Here is a 23,540-nt window from a genome sequence, read left to right as displayed (position 1 = left end):
TAATCAAGCGTAATTCATATATTTCTGAACCAGCATTGTCCCTGCAGTAATGGCTTCTGGGACAGAGTAGAACTGACAATGGGAAGGGGTGAGCGTCCTTTAAAGAAGGCTCACATGGGATACCCCGCCCGGAGGTTCCATCTTTCAGAATGGCTGGTTTCCAGCGTGTTATGAAGGCCTAAAATTGGGCGCCCAAGGCCTGATTGCCCAGGCATGCGGCACGGTTCGTATGTGGTGCGGCGTAGCAACAGCAACACTCGGGGTGGCCGAACATCGCTGTGGTTTTGACCCCGGCTGCGCCTTTGGATCTGGCGAGCCCTTGTCCAGTTGCAAAGAGTGTAGTGGTGGACACTTGGTCAAAGCAAAACAGCGATTGGCTCCACCATCCGCGCGTAATTTAGCGCTGATGTGATCCAATCAAGAGAGATTATTAGTTTGATCTCAAAATCTCCGTGATCGCGATCAAATACCAGAATGCCAGTCTTCGTCCCGACCCTTTTTATTGTCTGGTAGACGAGTCCGGCCAGCCCCAGACTTCTATCGTCTTTCGGCCATGCGTTTCAAGTTGCTGGAACTGGCACAAGCACCATGCCTCACCAATCACTCGGCTCAGGTATCTAGCGAATCGTGAGTAAAGTCGATCTGAACAACATATTCATTCGGGGGCTGTGGCAGGCCGCAAAACCGCAAGTCTAGATGGCATCTTCATATCTATACAGTATAGGATTTGTTGAAACTCTCAAACAACAAAATGTTGAGATGGTAGAACCGTCGCGTCGCAGAAAATAAGAAATGGCCCAAAATTCTGGTTTCTGGCCTGTGCTGCTCACCTTACGACTTGTCGCTCTTACTGGTCTACGCCTCACAAATGAAGCCGGCTATCTCCCAAGCTATGATCATTGCTCTTCCAGTTCCGATCCCGATTTCTGTTGGATTAGTCATGATGTATTGGCCTCGTACGCCGAATTGGGCTTGTGTAGTATGGAGTTTCACTTCGACCCCGGAGAAATGACCCTCGAAGGGAAGGGAGCAGGCCAATCAAAGGTAATCTTCATATACTCTACTTTGAATGTCTCGAGGCAAAGGGAGTACTTTCATCAGTTTAGCCAAGTGCGGCGGCCGTGAAGGGGAAGAGGCCTTTACATATTCCCCTCGCTGCCTTCGGCTGATGTGGGCGCTCTCTAAATTTGGAAGCTGGGGAACCAATAATTGCTTTCCGTCTCTTGCTGATCTGATGTTTACTCCCAACCGCCGATCTCTTAAACTGATTTGTATTCCCTTGGTGCCGCTCTGGGCTCTGTGGCAGCTTCTTCTTAACATGAGTGGCAAGACGGGGTAACATGGTAGTTCAGCCAGGGCAACCGTACCCTTCGTCACGATGGGCTTCACTGATTGGCCCTTACAGCGATGTGGATACCTAGGAAGCGAAGGTTGCGAGCCGGAAAAAAGCAACCACATTGTGGCGTGGCAGGTTACACCCCACCGATCGACTGTTGGTGGCAATATGTCGGGGAATGCCCCACCAGTCACTGGCTGAGACTGACGGCATCACGGCCAAAATCAGGACAGTAGTTCGTGGCTAAAGCCGCGCCCGTTCGCGATAAATGAGAGACAAGCAATCATTTGTAAATAGTTGGCACGCCTCATTGGCCAGCAGTAGCCTTATGTAACGCTACTGAGCCAAGCATCAGATGTCACCGAGAAACGCACCTTTTCGCTCTTATTTAGTAATTTTCTCGCTACTTTTGAGAGACACCACAGCTGGTTTTATCTCCTGCTTAGAGCTTTATTCTATTTACTGTCTGTTAATCAAATCAAAGGAAGAACAATAACATGCTGTTGACTTTGCTCCCTGTTGAGCTCCTTATTGAAATCCTCTCCCAGGTATACCCCGCTATCTCCTGCAAATTGCCACAGGGAATTAATGAGAGGCTTTGAGAGCAGGTTTCAAGGAGTGATCTAAAACGCCTATGCGAGGTCTCCAAGCTGTTCAACAAGCTCGCCACCCCAATCCTATATAGATCTGTTGTTATAAAGGCTGAGAGCGAAGTTTCGTTAGAAAAGAGCCTGGACACTAAGCTCCTGAACATTACTTGTCGTCATTCAGAGAATGTTCTTCGCTTTACCCGGGATTTTCAAATTACCTCCTCCTTCCATGACCTCACCCATAAACGTTGCTCTCGAAACTGGGACTTCAACGACTATTACTCCGGTGAATTTCAGAATGAGGATGGTGATATTCTAATGGGCAAGCTGGAACAGACAATCATCCGCTTTCTTGAAAAGCTTGAGGATGGCCAACTCCGCAATTTCAGGTACATTATAACAACCTTTGGGGCCTGGTCTCCAGCTGACTTGCGCGAAAGTTGGGAGTTAGGAACCTGCATACCCGAGCAACTCCTGAGTTCCTATAATGGGCAGCTCCAAGCCAAGCAGAACAAGATCGAGTCTATACGGCTAGTAACGGATGGCAGCTGCTACACACATGATTTTGTTGGCGCCCCAGACCTGACTTCATTTCAAAACCTGAAACGCCTATCCCTGATTGGGCTCAACCGGTTTTACTTTGAATCTCTTTGGGGTACATTCAATGGAATATCCGACCAGTTACAGGAATTGGAGTTAGATTTCGTGGACTGGCAAGCCATAGATTATGACCCTGACAGTCCCGAAAACTATTTCGCGGAAGAAGCACTCGGAATGTCACGCAAGGACAAAATATGCATATTCCCTTCATTAAGGGTACTTTTGCTCTCTAGAGTCCCTTTTCAGCCCTTCCAGCGGGCAATGGCGTATGCGTTTGGATTCACCCACCTCCAATCATTAAGGCTACGACTCTGTCCAGGCTGGGAGGGGTTCCTAGCACACGTACAACGCTTGAACTCGCGGATTCGCCTCAAAACGCTTGAGGTGCAGCATACCGTGAATTGCGAGGATTCTATGGGTGAAGGCGAGCAGCTTCTGACTTTCCTGCATGCGTTTGACGGCTTGGAGGAATTATTTGTTTCCACTTCGGGACCCTCATCTGCCGTGGACCTCTGGCGTGCTGCACTCAAACATGGTGCCACTCTTAAAAGATTCGTTCATCATCAGAGGACAGTAAACATAGATGACGAGTCGGCGTACTTTGAAGAGGAGTGCGACCTGCCCGACCTATCGTTTGGACCCGAGGGTATCAACCGGTTAAGCCAAGATCCATCACGGAACCCGCTAGTCAGCCTCGATCTGGAGTGTTTAGGGATGTGCTGCATTCCAAGTTATCTGGTATGGTAATCTGAGTTTCTAAAACCCAATTCTACAATATAATTAGCTAACACGCATTGATGGTCTTCAGAAACACCTCCTCGCCCCTTGCGCGGCAAAACGCCTTTTGAAGGTATTACACATAAGGGGCTCAGGTTCAGACGCCCTAAAGTACAAAAGCCTTATCATACAGAGAGATAAGTACGTAAACAATGGCAAAGAGTGCCCTAAAGTCACAACAAAGCTTCATCACTTTGCAGAATGGATATTCGGACCGGAAGGCTTTCCATCCATGAAAGTTCTTGCTGCAGGCGATTTTTCTCACGATGGACGGTACTCAAAAACTAATGTGATCCTCTGCCGGAGAGAGGTTTCTGACCCTCCTGAAACTATTTCTGGAAGATTCTACAGATATGCCAAAGAAAGTGATGTGGGGGTGTGGTCGTTGCTTGAAACATATTCCTCAGCTCTTGCTGCATGTCCAACGGATAGTATTTTGGAATATGGGGCTTAGTTTCTACGTCACTTCCTGACTCGAGGGTTCCGATGATGATATCTTGAAATTCATATTGTCTTTCCACCTTTCTTTTTGTACTCGTGGATTTTTTTGGCGGGGTATGTACACAAATATCAACTGTATCAGGGCTCCATAATCCTTAGTAAACAGTTAATACAATTATTGCCCGTGGACAGCTGGCCATGACTTTATTTTGGCCGGCGGCGCCCACAAAACGGTAGGTACCGAGAAGGTTGTTGTACCTCTTTATCGAGGTGGCAGAAGGCCGCGGAGAATTATAAGTCTAGATCGGAGGAGGTAGAATTTTTTTACGGGGTAAACGAAGCAAGACACTTGTAAACGATGCCAATTCTATTCAACCTAACGTACAAATAGAGCGCAATATACAAAGATTCAAAGCTGAAGAAGAAAAGAAAGAAAGAAGATGAAAGCTGCTTCGCGGGGTGTTGCATATAAACAAAGGAAGCCCTAAGGCCGTGCCTTAGTCCCAGTCCCAATCTGGTAATCATGAGGTTGGAGGGTGTGCGCCGTCACAGTGAAAGCACTTGCACATAGCAGTAGTATTAGGACGAACTTGTGGGGAACTTAACCCTAGTCTCGCGTTGAGTCTTGAGCCCACAAGAACTCAGGCCCGGCAGAATCTGCGACCGAATGCGGATCAATCCATCGCCATGGTGGTTCAGAGAATTGGCCATCTACATGTATCTGGGTCAGCTCCTTGATAAGTGCCCCGAGGGGTATCGCTTCCGCATATGACTTCAAGCCCTTCCCGAGTATAAGCCTTTGAGTTAGAGGCGCGAAACACTCAAAGAGGAATACAGCACCAGGCTGTTTATTCAAAACATGGTTGATGAGGGCATCAATTGCGGTTTCGCGGTAAGCGGAGCGGTTCCTTATAGCATATTAGCAAACTGAGTTAAATGGATGAACGATAGGGAAGAAATACACAACATAAGCGATATCGTCACTACACACCAGCAGCGCTCCCAATCCACAGCAGCTTCCAACCCTCCACCAGCGACTCCCATATCGGGTATGATTACTAAGAGCATCTCGGTAAAATTTTTTCCGGCTTCCTTTGTATTCATTGGGATAGATGGCTTCCATGATCAAATCCCGCGCTATGGTTGACATGGAGCGATTGGCACGTTTGACTACCAGTGTACCTGATCTTTCCTTCTCTTGTAACTCCCTGACAAATGCCTCAAAACATAAGAATAGCAAGACCTGACTGGCGCGATGGCGGATATTATCCTCGAATGTGTCCGTATCAGTTTTTGCCCTCAGGGCTTTGAAATACTCAGCGCAGGTGGCCTGAAGAGAACTGAGCCTTATCTCAGGAAGGCCCAAAGGATGGCGGCCTTCCTGCTCATTTGATAGCCACGAACTTAGGTAGACTGGAAGAACATCACTGAAGTTTTCCATGACTGGCTTGCCACCGCAATGTTGGATAGTTGCCACTGCTGCGTCAGCCAGCGATTCACCTGTGTAGATTCTATGTGCAGACTCTAAGCCAAAGGCTTTGCTACCCCTGCTATCCACAGGTATGCCAGCAAAATTGGGCCGGTCGTTTTCTCGTGGTCTCGGAGAATTTTCTTGACATTTTGGTCCCAAAGCTCTGCTCTTGTACACTTCGGGAGGAGTGGCAACAGATTCTAGAATTCGATCAGCATCCGGCGTGGGTTGTGAAGGGGATAATGGATCTGTAAATATATGTCAATAGAGGTAGCTAAAGTTGATAGTAGGGAGAAAGCCTTCTCGGGCTAAAAAATCGTCAATTATACATCTTACCCTGAGGCAGTTCGAGCGGCTCGGTTTTGATAGCAGCATATGATGAAGATATGTCTGAAGCTGTATTTCGGTTTATATCACAGTCAATGCCCTCTGAATTTTCACTGGGATGTTGTTTGAAGAGTAGTGACTGTGGATCGGCCAGATAGTTAAGGCGATAGGACCAACCATCCGGGTTCATGGGGCTAGAGAGCGGTAGGCATGAAGATCTGGATTCGTCGCCGGTGACATGTGCGTGAGGAGAAATGCCTACGCCCTTACACACTTTAGTTAGCACTTCAAACTGATATATAAAGAAGGTACTTTGAGAATTGAATGCAGACCATCCGAATCAACGGCCGGCAACCCAGCGCCAGCAATATGTTTATAATCAACCGGCAAGTCTGCAAGACTACGTCGCAGGAGCTCAGAGGGTATCACAGGCTGTGACGGCGCTTCGGTACCAACGCTGACACGAGCGAGGTGTGGGAGCCCAGAACGAACATGGCCAAGAAGTTCTGTTGCTTCTGCAGGGCACAGACATGCGAGTACAGTAAATACCAGACAGAAGGATTGTATCGCCTGTAGGTAGAAGATCAGTTGAGCACTACCACCGTGATTCCAAGACTTACCTCAGGGGATTGTGCCAAAGAGCGGTAAAATGCAAGCTTGTAAGCATCATGAGAAGGTTCCTTAGATAATTAGAATGTTTATTAGCTTAACTACCCGAAAGGAACCTCTGATCTTACCTGAAGCTCAACAGATAATTTAAGCATAGCGCCGCTCTTGCTCAAAGAAATAACTTGTGGAGGAGTGCACAGCAAACAATGTAGACATATCGATTTCAGGATGGACACTTCTTCGGAGTGTTAGATATAAAACAGGTCCAAAGCAAAGACACAAAATTCAACGGAAGCCGCTTGGAAATTGACGGAGCAACATGTCCACTCAAAAACCATGACATGCCGATCAGGGGTCAACCCATTTTTCGCCACGAAGGAGCTCGACTGACATATGGGTCTGCCTGGGTGACAAACGGAAGCCCAAAGAGGGGCTGCGAGCCGGAAAAAGCGCAACTACAATTTTTGCGTTGCGGGTAGCCCCGCCGGTCGACCGCTGGCGTTGATCTGTCGGAGAATGCCCCACCAATCACTCGGCTCGGGTGGTTGACGTCATCTAGTGAGTCGAGTGTCGCGTCGATCTGGACGACGATGTTCGTTTGGGGACTGTACCAGGCTACAAAACCGCAAAGACTACTTGACATTCCCATATCTATATAGCTCTAGTTGAAACTCTCATGTGAACATGCGGCGAAGCCTCTGGGTGATTGACGGAGACCCAGCGGGTGAGTGGAACTGGTAAAAGGGACTCATCGGGAAGTTTCCCAGAATTTTCGATCATTTCATTTCTCTTTTACGTGGCTGCTCTGCCATCTCAACATTCTGCTGTTTGGTCTAGGGTCACCACTAGACGAGAGTTATGATCACGCGGTAAGAGAGAGTGTGACACTGGGAGTAATCCTGCTGCGCTGCCATGCCGCTATATTCGAATCTCAGCAGCAACCACCTAGCGGGTCGTAACTCTCGGGAAAAGCCCAGTGAGAATCAAAATTTGATGATCGTTTGTCCGGAGTGCCCTGGTTTCTCTGAGCATAGCTCTTCGCCGCCAAAGTCCTTGCTGGTTATCTTCACCGGCGCAGGGTACACATGATCCTTCTCTAGTCAGTACCTCGTTCGTGTCGTGCATCAAAGAAAGCAGAGACATACCAGTTCGCGCAAGGACGGAGCCCATCTCTCGGATGAGTCAGAGATAAATGCAAAGATTTGACCGCTACTGCGTGCCCGAAGGACCATATAGACATCTGAATCACAGTAGATGCTGTATTCATATGCTTTCCTCAATAGCCCACCTCTGCGTCGAAATTTTTGTTGTGTCCTTGCTCTTGAAGACTCTGATCTGCGGCGATTCTTTGCGGCGGAGCGTTTAGGCGCCATGATGAATGAAGGTTTCAAGAGGAGTACCCTTCCTTTGACTGTTGGCTTCCCGACTTAGGGCTAGAGAAAGCAAGACTGGATCCAGCTCTCTGTGGATGAGCCGGCTATATATACTTCCCATCTAGTTCTGGCTCTAAGGAGCCTCGCTTCTTCCAACCCTATGGTTCTGGATGATTCTTCCTTTGCCATACTGGCACCCCGAGCGGTTCATAACGCTGACATAATGTTACTGATATCTGGCTATAGTTATTTAGATGCCCCCGCCCCTATGTCCCCGATATTTTCCCTTATGGCGCATTGCACTACCCTACGGTGCTCTCTCCATTGTGCCTTTCTTTTCCTCCCAAAGCGATGGATCTTATTCATTTTTATGCTCTTGCCGCTGGCGGCATTTTTCTGTCTTTCGTTTTAATTCGAGCGGCATCCTCGCTGATGCACCTGACTACTTCCATATCTGTGTTTATTTCAAGGCATTTAACTTATCCATACGCTCTTAGTCGTCACTGAGACTTTGGCCCTTGGACGCGCGCAAATGTTTTCCTTTTTATGTCATATGGTGCAGTCACCATCGTTTTCGCTCCCTTGCACGTTTCTTCGACGGCCGAAGTGGGCCGCCGTGCGGGGACGCTGGCACTTATCAATATCGGATTTCTCTTTGCTGCCGCACACTTGAGCTTCCTTGCCAACACCCATACTCCATTCACTCGTCCTAGCATTCTACTAGTTCTAGCCATTCGCTCGTCCTAGCCATCTACTCGTTCGAAAACCATCATGCTGACTCCGCCTTCTACCCTATGACGAGAACCAAGAATAACAGCTCATACAAATTGAGTTGTGTCAAAGCAAAGTGTAATACCATAATTTACTGTGGCTACGGAGTGTCTCCTTGAAGTGCGTTGACTTGGATGGCGGAGTTCAGTAAGTAATAATAACTCTGGTCTGTTCAGCGTCTTAAAGATGATTAATCTCAAACTAAGTTTTCTCGAGAACAAACCCCTGACTCCCACCACCAAAATTGGAAAAAGCTATAGGACGGATAGGTTTAACATTGCTCCTTGTAAGAGTAGAATGTGCGAGTAGAAATAAGGGCAAGCCGGGCCAAACCGACAAGCTCGCCAGGAGACTGACGCTGTTTCATGATGAGGGGATGCTGAGAGCCATCAATAATGGGGAATGACAGTCTCATGAAAAGTTCAACTCACCTGTTCCAATGACTTGATGGAACCAGCTGAAGAACTGGCAACTGTTAGGGACTGGCCTGATACAATGTAGGGCTTAGGGCTAGGGCGACGGCAATCGCCTGCAAGTTGTATATAGTGCCACTCCTCCCCAAACCCCTTTCCTCTCACCACCTTAGTATTTCGTTGAAATAGCTTACCTAGTTGGCAATCGAGATCTCTTCTTTCTGCACCTAGACGAAGCCCTAACAGCAACAAGAAACTCAACGGCGTCAGAGTTGAGGGGCCAACGTTCCAAGTCGTCAACTCAGACCAACCCACCATCTTTATCATACTTTTGCATGAGTTCCATCATGATATTGGCCAACGCGCGAATGGATCGAGACTGCGGCTGCCCTCGGGTAAGCTCCATGCAGGACTCTAAGCCAGCTGTGACACCATTATTAGTAAATAAAGACAGTTACTTCCTGGGATGTTGCGTGTACCAATCTTGACGACCCCGTCAAGGCCAATGAGAACGTTGGAGCACGTTAGGGATTCAAGTTCCAAACCCGCCGCGGCAAGGCCGGATAAACCCTTGAGGACCTTCAAGCCATTATTAGACCTTGATCCTGATTGCTCAGCAAGACACTCACCTGTGAGATTATTGAAGCTAGCTCTCGCTCATTGGGAATCAAGAAGAGACTGAGAAGCAAAAATAATAACAAGTTACTAATTACAGCAAATGGCATTCCCTATGAGAGTTCAATACAATTATGAAGTCAGAAGAATTCTGTAATATTTACATTCTCTTTATATTAATACTTCACTTCAGACTTTGCTTTTCACCCACAACATTTCTGATTCTGACAACCTTCTCAACCACAATTACATTAACTTTGAAATATCTTGATTGTCTCTTTCAGTATTCTATAGCTGTATTGTAAGTTCAGATCACTTATCACCCACTTAAGCATTGTAAGGCACTGAGATCAGGGCTGACTGAATATCTGAAGATGCTAAACCACTGTCAAGAACTATTATGAGAGATTGAGCAGCCATCCAGCATCAAGAATCACATATTACAAAGTCAAGGTCCTGCTTCATTTTGTAAAGATAGTAAAATTCAAAAAGGTTTGCTCTGCCACTGTCTTATTTCTGCATAACATCAGATCAAGAAACACTAACATGATATTTCTTCCAGTACAATATGATAATAATGAATAAGACTCATGCCAAAGCCATGCTTGGCTTAACAGTGAAGAAGCTACTTGATCTGAAAAAAATTATGCAAGAGCTTTATAACAAGAAGATCCAGAGCCTTATCTATCAAGTAGTAGCTAAGAGAGTGCTGAAGAAGAACTGGATTACTGTAGTAAAGTGTGCCATTTCTCAAGAGAGCTTTGCTAACAAGATTCTGCAGATCTGGGAGAGCAAGTCTAATTATAAGAATATCTGTGGGATGCTTGTGTGGCTTTTTGTGCAGGTCCAGTATCAGAAAACAAGATGACAGCAGTACAGCATTCAGCAAGATTTATTTCTCAAGTCTGTAAGTCTTTGAATTTTCTTATCAATATCTGTTCAGCAGCTATTATTGGCTACAGCTGTCTCCAGATCAATATCTTCTCTCTTTATACTTGAGTCTTTTGAGACCTGTTCTACTATATTAAGCACTTCATGATATATGCCAGATTTGGTCAAGTCTCTGATATCTGCAGCTAAAGAACTTTACCAAGTCATTATCTTTATCAGAAACACAGTCTCTGGCTCTGTATTGATCTGTCAGATTAATGAATTACTGTTACATCATATGCTAGACAAGCAGAGAACACTCTTCAAGAAGAATTAAACAGAGTGACAGAGTATTTTGACTGCTGACTGTAAATTTTGTTACAACTCTCAGATTATCAAGAGCTTAGATAAGCAGGTTATCATTATTAACAAGTGACTGTAGTAATCAGTATGTATAATGCAGCTGGAGAAGATTCTGAGCAAAGAAACAGATGAATTTCTGACTCTCAAGTTTGTAATCATCATTCAGAACATGAAGCCTACTCATATGTATGAAATTCAAAAAAGATAAATTGAGTCAGTCATCAGCTCTAATAACAATGAGAACATATCTGAATGCCCAGAGACAGAGTTCTTAGATAATAATGGACACTATAATATATCTGCAACCTGCTAATATCAGATTACTACACACTCATCATCTTCTGCTATACTGTCTTTCTCTTATTCTCTCTCTCAATACAATCAAGACAGTTCTCAGAACAGCATGCATATAGATACAACTATTGATAAGCTGTATTGTGATCACAAGAATAGCTTCAATAGAATTGATAGCATGGCTAGCTATTCAGATACTTCAATAGACTTGAACACTATAATAGATTCACCAAACCCAGATGCTGTGCCCACTGCCTCCACTGAAGCTCAGGATTCTCAGGATGGCTTAACTCAGATCATGAATAACTGTGAATGTGACTCCACACCTGCATATATTATGGTTGAGCAGCCAGTTTCAAGAACAACATCAGCACCAATCAAGAATAGTGAAATTCAAAATAAATACCCACCAGCTTCATTTAGTGAAATTCAAAAAGAGGGCCCACCAACTCTACTCTATAAAATTCAACAAGAGCACCACTCCCCAGATGTTAAGATAATCAATAGTAACAACACTTTACTCTTGAACACAGATTATGAGTTTCTTGATAAGGTGACACAACTGAAATCTGAGCCACAAACCAGTAACAAGAGCAATACTGAGCAAGTTGACCTAGTGGAACTTATCAAGTCTGGCAGATTTTGATGTGAGCAGATGGACAGCTAAATATAGCAGAATTTCACCAGTTTCTTTATGCTTCTACAGAATAAAAATGACAGCACAGATTCAACCAGAAAAATTCTTATTTATAGTATTCTGTGAGATACTCTGCCTTATCAGCTGTACTGTACATTCTGGATGCTTCTCAAGAATCAAGAATTAGAGTAAGATGGATTCATTGCTGATAAGATAGAAATTAGCAAAATCATGAAGGTGATATTGTACTTTATTCTGGGTGTCTGAATTATCTATAACTGCCTGCATGTCAAACAGTATTATAAGAATCTAGCAATAACTAACAAGTATCTCCCTGCAGTTATGGACACAGAAGAAGAACACAAGAGTTCAAAGCAGTATTATCTAAGATATCTCTCTCAGAATATGTTTCTCATTCTGTGTGTCTGTGTTTCAGGCAGAATAACTGCACACTGTCTGAGTCAACTACTGCAAGATGCAATACTAGTGATAGTGCTTAAAGATCTTCTTCTCTTATTGACAAGAAAGTGGGCCAACTCTATCTCTGATGACTCAGAGAACTGTCTAAAACTGAATCTCTTTATTAGTTATGAAGACTTAACTTTTACAAAGATTGGCAACTTAAGCCATATATTTATACAGACTGCACAGCATGCAACACTGAGACAATATAATCTAGATTTCCAGTAGTATTATCAGCACATATTTCTGACCACTCTGAGCTTACTCTCCAGCCATGTGATGATATCTCTTTATGATATTCAGAAACAAGATGCCCGGCAATTATGATAACAAGCCATGATTCAAGATGAATGCCATCAGAAGAAGAGCTTTGACAGCAAGATTATCAGATAGTTTTGAGAGATTAACTCAGCTACAGAAAAGCAAGACTACATTCCAGCTATCTGACTGCTCTCTGGAACACTGTATGATAAAAAACTGACAGACATGCTCTCCTGAATAATGATACTGGCCACTACCAGATGGGAAAATGACATCAGACTGCAATTTGCCCAACATAATTAATAAAAGACTCTCTCAGTCAGAGTGCAGCTACTAATCAGCAAGAAGTAGCTGTCCAGAACAGATCAGATTAAGTTCTGATCAGCAGTATATTAGTTTGATCAGATGCTTGAGTATCTGATAATCTGCTGCATTACTGAGACAAGTTGGTTCAACAAATTTATTATAAAACTGCTCCCCAACTGTCATCATGATGTTCTCTGCAGTCTAGAGCTCAAGATCAGAAATAAGCTTCAGTAATGTAAGAAGTGTGAAATTCAAAAACTAAAAGACAGCTATATAGGAAGCTTGCAAAAATAAAAGAAGTACAGTCAAGAATCTAAATCTGAGCTTTCCAGCCAGACTTTTTTCAAGAAGTTGTGCATAAACTGAATCATTGCTATCTTCCCAGCTCTTCTGAATCTTATAAATATCAAGCAATATGAGCTCAAGCTTACTAATAAGAAGATAATGGAGAATAAATGGCATGCTGATAGAGACAAGAAGACATCATACTTATAGCAACTAAGTATTATAAATTAGAAATAAGATATATTAAGTATATTGCAAATTAGAGTAGATTTTATTAATTCTTCTACATTTTAGAAAAAAATCAAGTTAAATTTATAGTAACTTGACAGGTTTGCTGTCTCTTCTATCTGATAAAATATATACTATATTTCTGATAGTACTATATCTGACAAGACTAGTTATCTTTTCTACCCTTCTGCTTAAAATGTAAATTATTTTTGTAATATTATCTCTAACATTTTGAATATAAGTGTTTACTACTAAATTTAAGAATATTTCTAGCTAGTTTTTGAAAGCTTTTCTGCAAAAAGCTGTCTTGTTTGATACTTGTGTTTAAAGTATACTTGGTAGTATTAATTTAACTAGTTCTTGAGATATAATTAGTTATATCTGTTAAGTTTACTAAGTTAAGCTTTTGATCTGTAACTCTGCAATAATTTTTTTATAGTTTTTATTCTAGAAGCTGTTCTCACAATTACAGGATTTCAAAAAATATATAGTTTGCTAGTTTCTTTAAAAAACTAGTATAGAATTTTATAGATGTGACTGGTTAAAGAAAGATTTAGTATATTAATATTTTTAAATCTTAGTAAAACTACTGAACTAGTTTAAATGAACTAGTAAGTAAGATAGAAAATAATATCAGAAGATCTTTTTAAGAAAGTAAGTTTAAATTTTAAAAGACTATAATCTGTTAATTATTTACAAAGATATTTCTTAAAATATAGTGTAGTGGAGATTCTGGTATCTTATTAGAACAAAGATTGTTCCAGTCTGAGATACAAACCATGTTAAAGTTACTATCTCTGAGTTATGTAAACCATCTGTAGTCTCTGCATCTTGCTTTTTAGCTTTATGGTTCTTTGCACTTTTACTGCACTTTCTTGTTTCTTATTATTAGTGTGATTATTAGTTAGGGAATGTGAGCATCTCTTATTTATAAAGAATATTACTGTTTCTCTCTAGAGCTGTCTGTATTAGTACAAAGCTTCTTTATACTGCTACTTCTTATGAATTTAGGTATTTATTAGGATATGCTTTTTGGTGCTCTCACTACTTAGTTTAGTACTATCTCTACTATATTGTGATTTTTCATCTTTCTTGTACTCTCACCATATCAACCAACTTATCTATCTTAACAAGGCATTCTATCATACTCTGCTTCAATAGTTAAAATAGTTTCTAGTTTTGATAATTCTCCTGAATCTAAATAGCAAGATATAATATTAATTGTCAAGATTTTTACTAAAGAATATGAGAAACAAATAATATTCTTGTACAGAAAAGACTATATAATTATATATTAAGAATTTAAAAAATATTTTATTTTCAAAGAAAATAAGATAGTGATATTTTTAAGAAATTAAAAGCACTTTACATTAAGAAACAAATTATACAGATTGAAAATTAAGAAATACTATATTTTAAAAAAATAGTAATAATGATTTACAAATATAATATAAAGAGAAAGTATTAAAAAACAGATTTAATAATAGTTTTAAATAATAGTTTTCTGGTGTAAAATGTGATTTATATAATAAATATTCGGTTAAATTTTAAGTATATTCTTGTGTCAAGTCAAAGAGTAAAAAAGATAAAAATTAATATTCTAAATAAAAGATGTTTAAAAAGTAAAGAGTAGTTTTTAAAATAAATAGTTTAAGTAGTTGAAAAAATCAGTAACAAAGATTTGTTTCTCAGAATAGAATAAATAATAGGTATAATGAAGTAAAAGTTAGAAAAAATGTGGTAGTTTTCTAATTTCTAAGTTATTTAAAGATTAATATGTAATTATAATGACAACAGAAGAGTTTTTTGATAATTTTATTTAAAAACACAAGCAAGTTTGGATATATATATTTATATATTTGATGAATATTAAGATAAAAAGTATGACATCATAAAGATAAGCAGTAAAAAGAATTTATTATTTATAGTATATTTACAAAATTAATTATTATTATTATTATTCATTATAGTCTTATGTAGTAAGTGAATCTAAAGAATATCTACCAGCTTATTTGTAACAATTTATTTACTGTACATTGTAGAAAGTGAAAAAGAGAAAAATTAAAGTATTTCAAGATAATATAAGATGTTTTTTCTCCACAAAAGTCAAATAACAGATACTATATAAAATTAATTTCAAAGAAAAACAAAATTGTTGTAGCAGTGTAATACAAATTAAAGAAATAAAGTTAATATATTGCAGTGTAATAATAAATACTTTGAATTTTCAACACAATTGCAGAAAGAGCATAGATTGGAAGAGTAGTCAGACAATCTTACTAGATAAGATCTGAAATATTTAGAATCAAGCTTTAATCAGCAAATGGTTGAGCATATCTTCTTATATAAAAAAACAAATAAGAGAACAAGCTATAATAGAGTAGTATAAAGATCTTTTTAATAGAGAAAGCTTTGCAAACTACTACTCTCAATTTAAAATAAAAGTCAGATAGAAAGTATCAGCTCTTTCTATATCTAAGAAGATATGGTCAACTATTGTAGTGGGGATTCCGGTACCTCATTAGGACAAAGGTTGTTCTGGTCCGAGGCACAAACCACCCTAAAGCTACTATCCTTGAGCTATATAAACCACCTGTAGCCCCTGCATCTTGCTTATTACCTTCACACACCATTGCTCTTTTCTATACACTCGTTCCTTACTACCAGTTTGGCTATTAGTTAGAGAATATGAAGATTTCTTGTTCATGAAATGTGCTACTGTTCCTCATTAGAGCTGCCTGTGTTAGTACAGAGCTCTTTAGTACTATTACTCCTTGCAAGCTTAGGCATCTGTTAGAACATATCTATCTCTACACTTACTACTCAACCATACCCTTACTATATGGTGATTTTTCACCTTTCTTGTGCTCTCACCATATCAACCAACTTGCCTACTTTGACAAGGCATCCCATCATACCCCGCTCCATTTGGTGACCAAGCTGAGACCTGAAGATGATGATGCAGTGATTTGGTGACTGCCAAGGAAGAGAAAAACAAATTCTGAGACACATGAAGCAATACACTATTTCAAGATAAGATCTTATGGACTAGGAACACAGTACTAATCAGTTTTTTTTTATTTAGAAATAAGGTTAGGGAGCTTAGATTTGAATGCCTCTTATCTAGAGCTTGCCTGATAAACAGGTTTTTGGAAGATATTGACTAATAGACAGAACATACTGTGTGACATGACCAAAGATTAAGAAACCAAGAAATTGGAATCAGAATCAACTATGGCTGAAGGTACTACAGGATTATATGCAACTATGTCACTGGGTGAGGACAAGAGAATTGTGGTTCATTCCCACATTCCTATGCCTTCCCCTGGCACGGCAAATGCACCTTGATTTGACAGCAGAGATGCTACCCTGTTTATTGAAAGGTTTTATCAGATGTGCAAGGATTATGGGGTAATTGACCCTAAAAACATTATTGAACAGTTGGCTAGGTACTGTGTTACATGGATTGGAGAATGGATGAAGACCTTGGAAGGCTACAAAGAAGGTAATTGGGAAGTATTCTCCAAAGAGATTATTCATGAATTTCATGATCAAGACATCACTTACAAGATTCACCATCAGGATTATCTCTGGGCAATTACAAAGAAACCACATGCTTGGGATGGCAACATTCACACCTATGTTTGAGAATACACTACTATCACCAGTACAGTTCAAGCAAATGGAAGGCTTGATGAATTCACTAAGATGTCTTGGTTTCTTCAGGGGCTACCTGAGAAGCTCTGAAATAAGGTTATTGACAAGGCCAAGCTCAATCTTTCAGACAATATGTCACCTATTGATTTTAGGAAAGTTGTTCAGGTGACCATGGATTTGATTGACCAGTATGAAGAGAATAAGAAGGTCTTTAAAGAAGATGAAATGAAACAAAAGAAAATAAAGAAGCTTGGTGAGCAATATTAATTGGCTAACAAGCCCCCTACAGTTGAAGCTCCAAAGAAAACAGCTAGTTTTGCAAAGACTGAAGAATCCAAATCAAAAGCCAAAGCCAAGGGCTCTGACAGCACCAATATTGAAGCTGCTATTGAAAAGATGACCAACAAGTTCACAAATTTGGCATTGGCCATGAGAGTACAATCAAATCAGATACAAGGGAATTCCAATCAGTATTATATGCTGCAGAGAGAAGGACCTCCAAAACCTATACCAAATTATCCAACAAATGTGACTGTTAATCCTACAACTGTACAAGAGAATACTCAACTGCCAGTCAACCCCTATTTGGCTCAAAATGGCTCTCCTATAACAGACTATAGTAGTGCTCATGGACAAGAAGGAGCTTGAACTGGAGGAATTTTGACACATCCCTCATGCTTCTACTGTGGAAAACCTGGACATCATCAATCTCAGTGTTATGAATACCAATCCAATATGAGTAATGGATACTGCCATATTGATGATGAAGAGAACTTACACATGAGCTCTAAGGGTCAAAACTATCAAGCTGTCACTCCTAAACCTGGAATCCCGAACATGTATATTATGCAGTCTATGGGAGAGAATAAATGGGCAATTCCAGAGTCAACAAGCCCTAAAAAGAAGACCAATCAGCAAGAAGAGACACCTCCCACAAATTCAACCAGTGTGAAGGTCCAAGCAGGACAGCTTGCATACCTAATATCTGATGGAGAATCTGATTTGGATAAGGAATATGAACCATTGAAAGAAAGAACATCAGTCAATGTTAGAACAGTTGGAGAAGCTAAGAACAATTAAAAAGCTAAGATTGCAATGCCCCATACTCAGTGTACTGGACAATTTATTACTTACCAGGATAATCAGGCTAGTGTTGATGATGATGTCATGGAAGACATTGAACCAATCAATCAGAAGAAGCCTGAAATTCAGAACAAGTCCACAGAGAAACAAAGATCAAGATATTCTGCAACAGATTGCTTATCCTCTCAGATCCATGATTCAACAGATGTCAATGAATTAATGGGTTGAATTCTCAATGGAAAAGTCAAATTGTCAGTCAAGAAGCTTATAGGTGTATCACCAAAGCTTCATCAAGCATTCTTCAGATCAGGCTGGAATAACAGTACTAGCAAAAGCCATGCAAGGGTTGGAGTCTCCAAACCAGTTCAGCCTGAGCTAAAGATCAATTCCAGTCAACTTACTTCAAAGCCCATGGTGCCAAAATCCAAAACAGCATATGGAATGCATTCATTATATGCGCCAGTCACTATAAACCAACAAGAATTAATGGTGTTGATTGATACTGGTTCAGAAATCAATTTGTTATCTCAGAATTATGCTGAAATGTTGAAATTGCCAATGAAAAATAAGCCACAAGTAACCATGGTTGTTCAAACAGGAGAAGTCACTCCTTTTTACACATTTTGTGACAAAGTGCCTGTTCAAATTGGAGATATTGTTACACATACCTCTTTCCTTATATTTGAGGGAGGGGATCAGCAACTTATTCTTGGAAGACCTTGGCAATTTGCTATCTGTTGGGGGTGCAACACCTCAGAAGACAGCAGAGTGAACTGTGAAATTTATAACAAAGAACAAACACATCATCTAGTTTTCAAAGACTTTAAGCTAAACTCAAGCAACATGAGATATGTAACTGATAAATCAAACAGCAATTATTTAAACAATTCAATGGGCATTTAATCAGGCAGGTGCCCGTGGATACAAGGCCTGAGGAGGATGAAGAAGATGTGATTAAGACAATGGGTATAAGAATTAATGATGAGAAGGTTGAAGGTCAGGAGATTGAAAAGAATAGGAAAGTCAGGAGTGTTGGCAGCATTGCCAGCATTGGTGCTTACAGTGATGAGAAGAAACATAATTCCAGCATTGGTGAATCCAAAAGTGTGCTAGGCCTAATCAGATTGACCAGTGTGCTGGTGAATCAAATGGACCAATCAGAAGACAAGGATAATTTTGCATCAGGAGTTTGGATTTTCCAATCTCTGCTTCCCAATCCAGACAGCATCACAGCTCACTGCAAACATTACACACATGATATAAATTCCAGTTTAATTTGCAAACCTATTCCACAAAGTGCTTGATCAATTTACGCATCTCTGAACAAAAATCACAATTTTGTCATGAAGAAATCATGTCAGATAGACATTTTCAATTGTGGATGGGACATCAGGCTGCCTTCTTCAGAGGTCTGGAGAGTGTGCACTGCTTATAAGCAGAAAGCTGATAAGATAAAGCCATTAGCACCTGGAAAATCTGATGGAAGCAAGCCAGAAGGCCTAGATAATTGGGTGGATGTTTGTTTGAATAAGTATTACCCTGAGAAGAAACACATCACATTTAATTGTGAATTTGATGATCATATTAGACCTAGGATTGCACCCTTTCCTGTTGCAGAACAGCTAACAAATGAGAGAATTAAGAAGCTCAAAATTGGATTTGAACTGACAAGTCAGAAGAAGGAATTTTTCATATCAGTCCTTTATAAACATGAAGAAGCATTGGCTTGGTCATTCAAAGACCTATGTGGCATTCATCCTGAATGCTTGCCTTCCCAGGTTATTCAGACAGAGCCCCATGAGGCTTGGCAGACTAAGACTTACCAAATTCCTCATGCTCTACATGATAAGCTAATTAAAATCATTCAGGACAGGTTAGAAGCTAAAACATTGGAGCCTTGTCATGGTTCATATATCAATCCCTATTTTCTGGTCGCAAAGAAACAGAAAGGCAAATATCATTTAGTTGATGCAGCACATATGTACAAGAAAGTTACTATTCAGAACACTTTTATTCCTTCTAATGTTGACAAATATGCTGAAGACTTCAGCAGACTTGTTATGGCTAGCCTATGCAACTTATTCTCTGGATACAATAATTTTCCATTAGCTGAAGAAAGCAGAGATATGACAGCCATTGCAACCCCTATTGAACTCTTTTGCCATACAACTTTAGTCCAAGGGGCAACAAATTCACCAGCTCAAGCCCAATGCGGGATAATGAAGATAATACACAAGGTTTTTCCAGAGATTGCTTGAGTCTTTATGGATGATCTTGGGGTAAAAGGATTGTGTGTCAAAGATGAAACTGAAGTTCTCCCAGAAATAAGAAGATTTGTTTATGACTATCTGCAGAACCTGGACTATGTTCTATAGCTTGTCAAAATCTCTGGGGCCAGGATCTCCGGCACCAAATCTCAATTCTGCATGTCTGGAGTCAATGTCATTGGATGGGTCTGCAACTATGACAGACAACAACCTGAGGAAGCCAAGGTGGCTAAAATTGCAAATTGGCCTACTTCTACAAGCATTACAGAATTATGAGGATTCCTAGGGCTTGCTGGATATTTCCAAATACTTATAGAGCATTATAGTTGGATAACCAAACCTTTACATTATCTGCTTCAACAAAATGTTACATGGACATGGACTGAAGAGCAAAATGATGCCTTTATGCTTTTGAAAGAAAAGTTATGTTCATTCTCTATTGTTCTTCCAATCAATTACAAACAGGATCCTTTGCTTATCACTGTGGCTGTTGATGCCAGTGGATTAGAATGGGGACAATGCATTATTCAGGAGCAATGAGAAGCTCAACATCCCACACAATACAAATCCAGGGTGTGGAGTGATTCAGAGAAAACATATGATGCTGGCAAACAAGAATGCAGAGCTGTTTTGAAAGTCTTCAAGAAATTCCAACACCATATCTATGGAGTGCCCTTTACCTTGGAAATTGATGCAAAAACTCTTGTCATCCAACTTAATAGAACTGCTACAGATGTTCCAGGAGCTTTGGTTACCAACTGAATAGCTTAGATACACCTCTTCAACTTTACTGTTAAACATGTTCCTGGGACAAAACACACAGCTGCTGATGGACTATCTCACCAAGAACTAGATATTGGGGAACAGTCTGAATCTGAAGAAGATGAAGATCTGTTTGCCTTTATGGATTCTATAAGAGTTTTAGCTGGCCAAGCTCTCAATAGTGAAGACCTTAGGATACTGGACTCCACATATTCAGAAGAATCAGAGAAAATTGCACAATACCTAACCACTCTATCAAAACCATTGGGCATGGAAGGAAAAGAATACACAAGATTCCAAAGAAAAGCAATTAAATATGTGGTGGAGGCCAATCAGCTATTTAGGCAAGCAGGATCTGGTGTGCCTCTAAGATGTGTTGTGGACAACAAAGAACAGCACGAACAAATTTTACACATGATGCACAACAAATTTGGCCATAAAGAGCAAGAGGGAACATACTCTGCCCTACAAGCTTGATACTGGTGGTCAGGGATGTATAAAAATGTGTCTGCTTATGTGAAGCACTGTTCTCAATGTCAACAAAGAGATTTGCAAAGATTGAGCAAAGAGCTTCATCCTATCTGGGCCCCTATCTGTTGAGAGAAAGTTGGGGTGAATATCAAGCACATGCCTTCCTGTCAAGGACAAAATTATTTGGTTGTTGCCATATGTGACTTCACTGGATGGGTGGAAGCTAGAGTCTTGAAAAAGGCAACAGCTGAAGCTGTGGCCAAATTTCTTTATAAGAATATCATCTGTCAATGGGGCCTGCCTGCCAAATTTGTTATGGATGGAGGACCAGAAAATAAGAACATTGTGGAGACCTTACTGAAGAAATTCAACATTAAACACATTGTTATTTTGCTCTATAACCCTCCTGCAAATAGTATGGTGGAAGTTGGCCATAAGTCTTTGGCTGATGGGCTAGCTAAAGCTACTAATGGCACTGGGAGAGATTGGATTAAACATCTTCCTGCAATTCTGATGGCGGATCAAATGACAACTAAGGCTAGTACTGGTGTCTCCCCTTATAAATTGCTAATGGGCCAGGAGGCAGTCCTTCCAATTGAACTCAAGATTCCTACTTGGCAAACAATTCCCTGGCAAAAGATTCAAACAACTGAAGACCTGCTTCTGATGCAAGCACAGCAAATCAAAAAACAAGATGAGGATGTCCTGGAAGCAGCTCATCATCAGCTCCAAATGCATGCTAGGAATAAGAAATACTTTAATGATACCCATAATATTCAGACCAACCCTCTTCTACCTGAAGACCTTGTCTTGCTTCACAATACCAAAGAAGAACAGAATATGTCTAGGAATAACACCCTGCACTTTCAATGGCTAGGACCCTATAGGGTTAAGTCCACCAATCAAGAACTAGGTGCCTATCATCTTAAAGAGTTAGATGGCACTGAACTCAAAGGATCTATTGCAGGAAACAGATTAAAGAAGTACCTTATGAAACCTGGAATGGAGCCATTCAATAATAGCCCAGCAGATTCTGATGTAGAGATGGAGAACATCTCTCAAAGATATGCCACCAGAAGTCAACCTAACATTCCCTCTAGCAGTTCCTCAGATGTTAGCTTCTTGGATCAGAGTGAAAATAAAAATGATTAAGGAGAAATGAAGCAAACACAATTTCCAACTGTTATACCAGATGACTGGAGCTTTACTGTTGTTATACCTCCACAAGATGTTTAATTTGTTGTGTTTTGTTTGCAAAGATGAAGTTTTTTGCTTGCTTATTCAGAAAGTTTCTTTTATTTGCCTGCAAAGTGAAGTTTTTGCTTGCTCTTTCAGGAAGTTTCTCTTTCTTTGTTATTTGCTTAGCATTCACTTTTTCTGGAGATATTTAAAGGTCAATTTTTCTTTGCTAGAGCTTTTACTTTCTTTTACATTCAAGCTTGATTCTTTTTACAGATTCAACATTTCCTTCTATTCTGTTATTCTGACATTTGCAAATTTTTTGATCCCTGATATCCTTCAAAAATGGCTGGATGAAGCAACCTGCCTTCTTTAGCACCAGCAACTGAAAACCAAGGCCTGGTCATTACCAGAGACAGTGGAGTCAACTTGGATGACCATTTCTTCAATAACCTAACAGCAGCTATGGAATACATTGATAACCAAGCTCTGCACCATCAATATGGTCTACAAGTCAAGCTGATGAATGCACTTATGTGAGTGACTGATGTAGTCACTGACTTAGTGGCCCATTTCTATTGATATGTTGAAAGATCCAGAGCTTGGCAACATGTTATGCACACCAATTTTGAAGCTGATTTCCATAATGCTCAAAAGGTTACCCTGGATGTTGAACAACATCACATTGATATGCAAAAGATCAAGGATAGGCTTGTTGCTACATGGAGGATAGACAGGATTGATGCCATATGGCCAAAAGTGGAGAGCCTGTGGGCTGCACAAAAGCTTTGCCATACTCTAAATATCTACAAGAATTGGGATAAGTTCACCAACAATATTAACAGTGCAGTGCTCTGAAGACTAGATGCTACAGGAGCTGGACATCACCAGAGCTTAGCTATATTGCCAGGCAATTATACTACAGCTGACAAGAAAGTTGATCACACTTGCAAACTTCCTTCAAGAGATGCTCTACACCAACAAGAACTTACTATTGGGAACTATGGTCTTCTACAGCTGTTGGCTCTTCCACAGTCATCTAGCTCCCAACATTCAATTCAGGATATCACTAGGAGCCCTCCCACTGCAAGC

The 23,540-nt window shown here is 40.5% G+C and overlaps 4 protein-coding genes across 4 annotated transcripts; 1 reads left to right on the top strand and 3 right to left on the bottom strand.

The window, feature by feature from the left end:
• Window positions 1–1,833: 1,833 nt before the first annotated feature.
• Window positions 1,834–3,757, top strand: D8B26_007998 (uncharacterized protein; the record flags this gene model as incomplete). The annotated part of the gene is made up of 4 exons (XM_066125719.1): window positions 1,834–1,884; window positions 1,945–2,315; window positions 2,367–3,264; window positions 3,335–3,757. The coding sequence occupies 4 exons, from the start codon at window positions 1,834–1,836 to the stop codon at window positions 3,755–3,757; spliced, it is 1,743 nt and encodes a 580-aa protein (XP_065981803.1).
• Window positions 3,758–4,351: 594 nt separating this feature from the next.
• Window positions 4,352–6,306, bottom strand: D8B26_007997 (uncharacterized protein; the record flags this gene model as incomplete). The annotated part of the gene is made up of 6 exons (XM_066125718.1): window positions 4,352–4,652; window positions 4,707–5,463; window positions 5,552–5,800; window positions 5,875–6,112; window positions 6,163–6,222; window positions 6,280–6,306. 6 exons carry the CDS (start codon window positions 6,304–6,306, stop codon window positions 4,352–4,354), a joined length of 1,632 nt encoding a protein of 543 aa, XP_065981802.1.
• A 621-nt stretch (window positions 6,307–6,927) lies between these two features.
• Window positions 6,928–7,524, bottom strand: D8B26_007996 (uncharacterized protein; the record flags this gene model as incomplete). Its single annotated transcript, XM_066125717.1, has 2 exons — window positions 6,928–6,984; window positions 7,297–7,524. The coding sequence occupies 2 exons, from the start codon at window positions 7,522–7,524 to the stop codon at window positions 6,928–6,930; spliced, it is 285 nt and encodes a 94-aa protein (XP_065981801.1).
• A 1,042-nt stretch (window positions 7,525–8,566) lies between these two features.
• On the bottom strand, window positions 8,567–9,658 carry D8B26_007995 (uncharacterized protein; the record flags this gene model as incomplete). The annotated part of the gene is made up of 7 exons (XM_066125716.1): window positions 8,567–8,674; window positions 8,727–8,824; window positions 8,903–8,947; window positions 9,024–9,131; window positions 9,188–9,287; window positions 9,338–9,386; window positions 9,651–9,658. The coding sequence occupies 7 exons, from the start codon at window positions 9,656–9,658 to the stop codon at window positions 8,567–8,569; spliced, it is 516 nt and encodes a 171-aa protein (XP_065981800.1).
• Between the last annotated feature and the right edge of the window lie 13,882 nt (window positions 9,659–23,540).

The sequence above is a fragment of the Coccidioides posadasii genome, chromosome 5, assembly GCF_018416015.2.
Source record: "Coccidioides posadasii str. Silveira chromosome 5, complete sequence".
Lineage (NCBI taxonomy): Eukaryota > Fungi > Ascomycota > Eurotiomycetes > Onygenales > Onygenaceae > Coccidioides > Coccidioides posadasii.
This window is presented reverse-complemented; position numbering and strand designations above follow the sequence as displayed.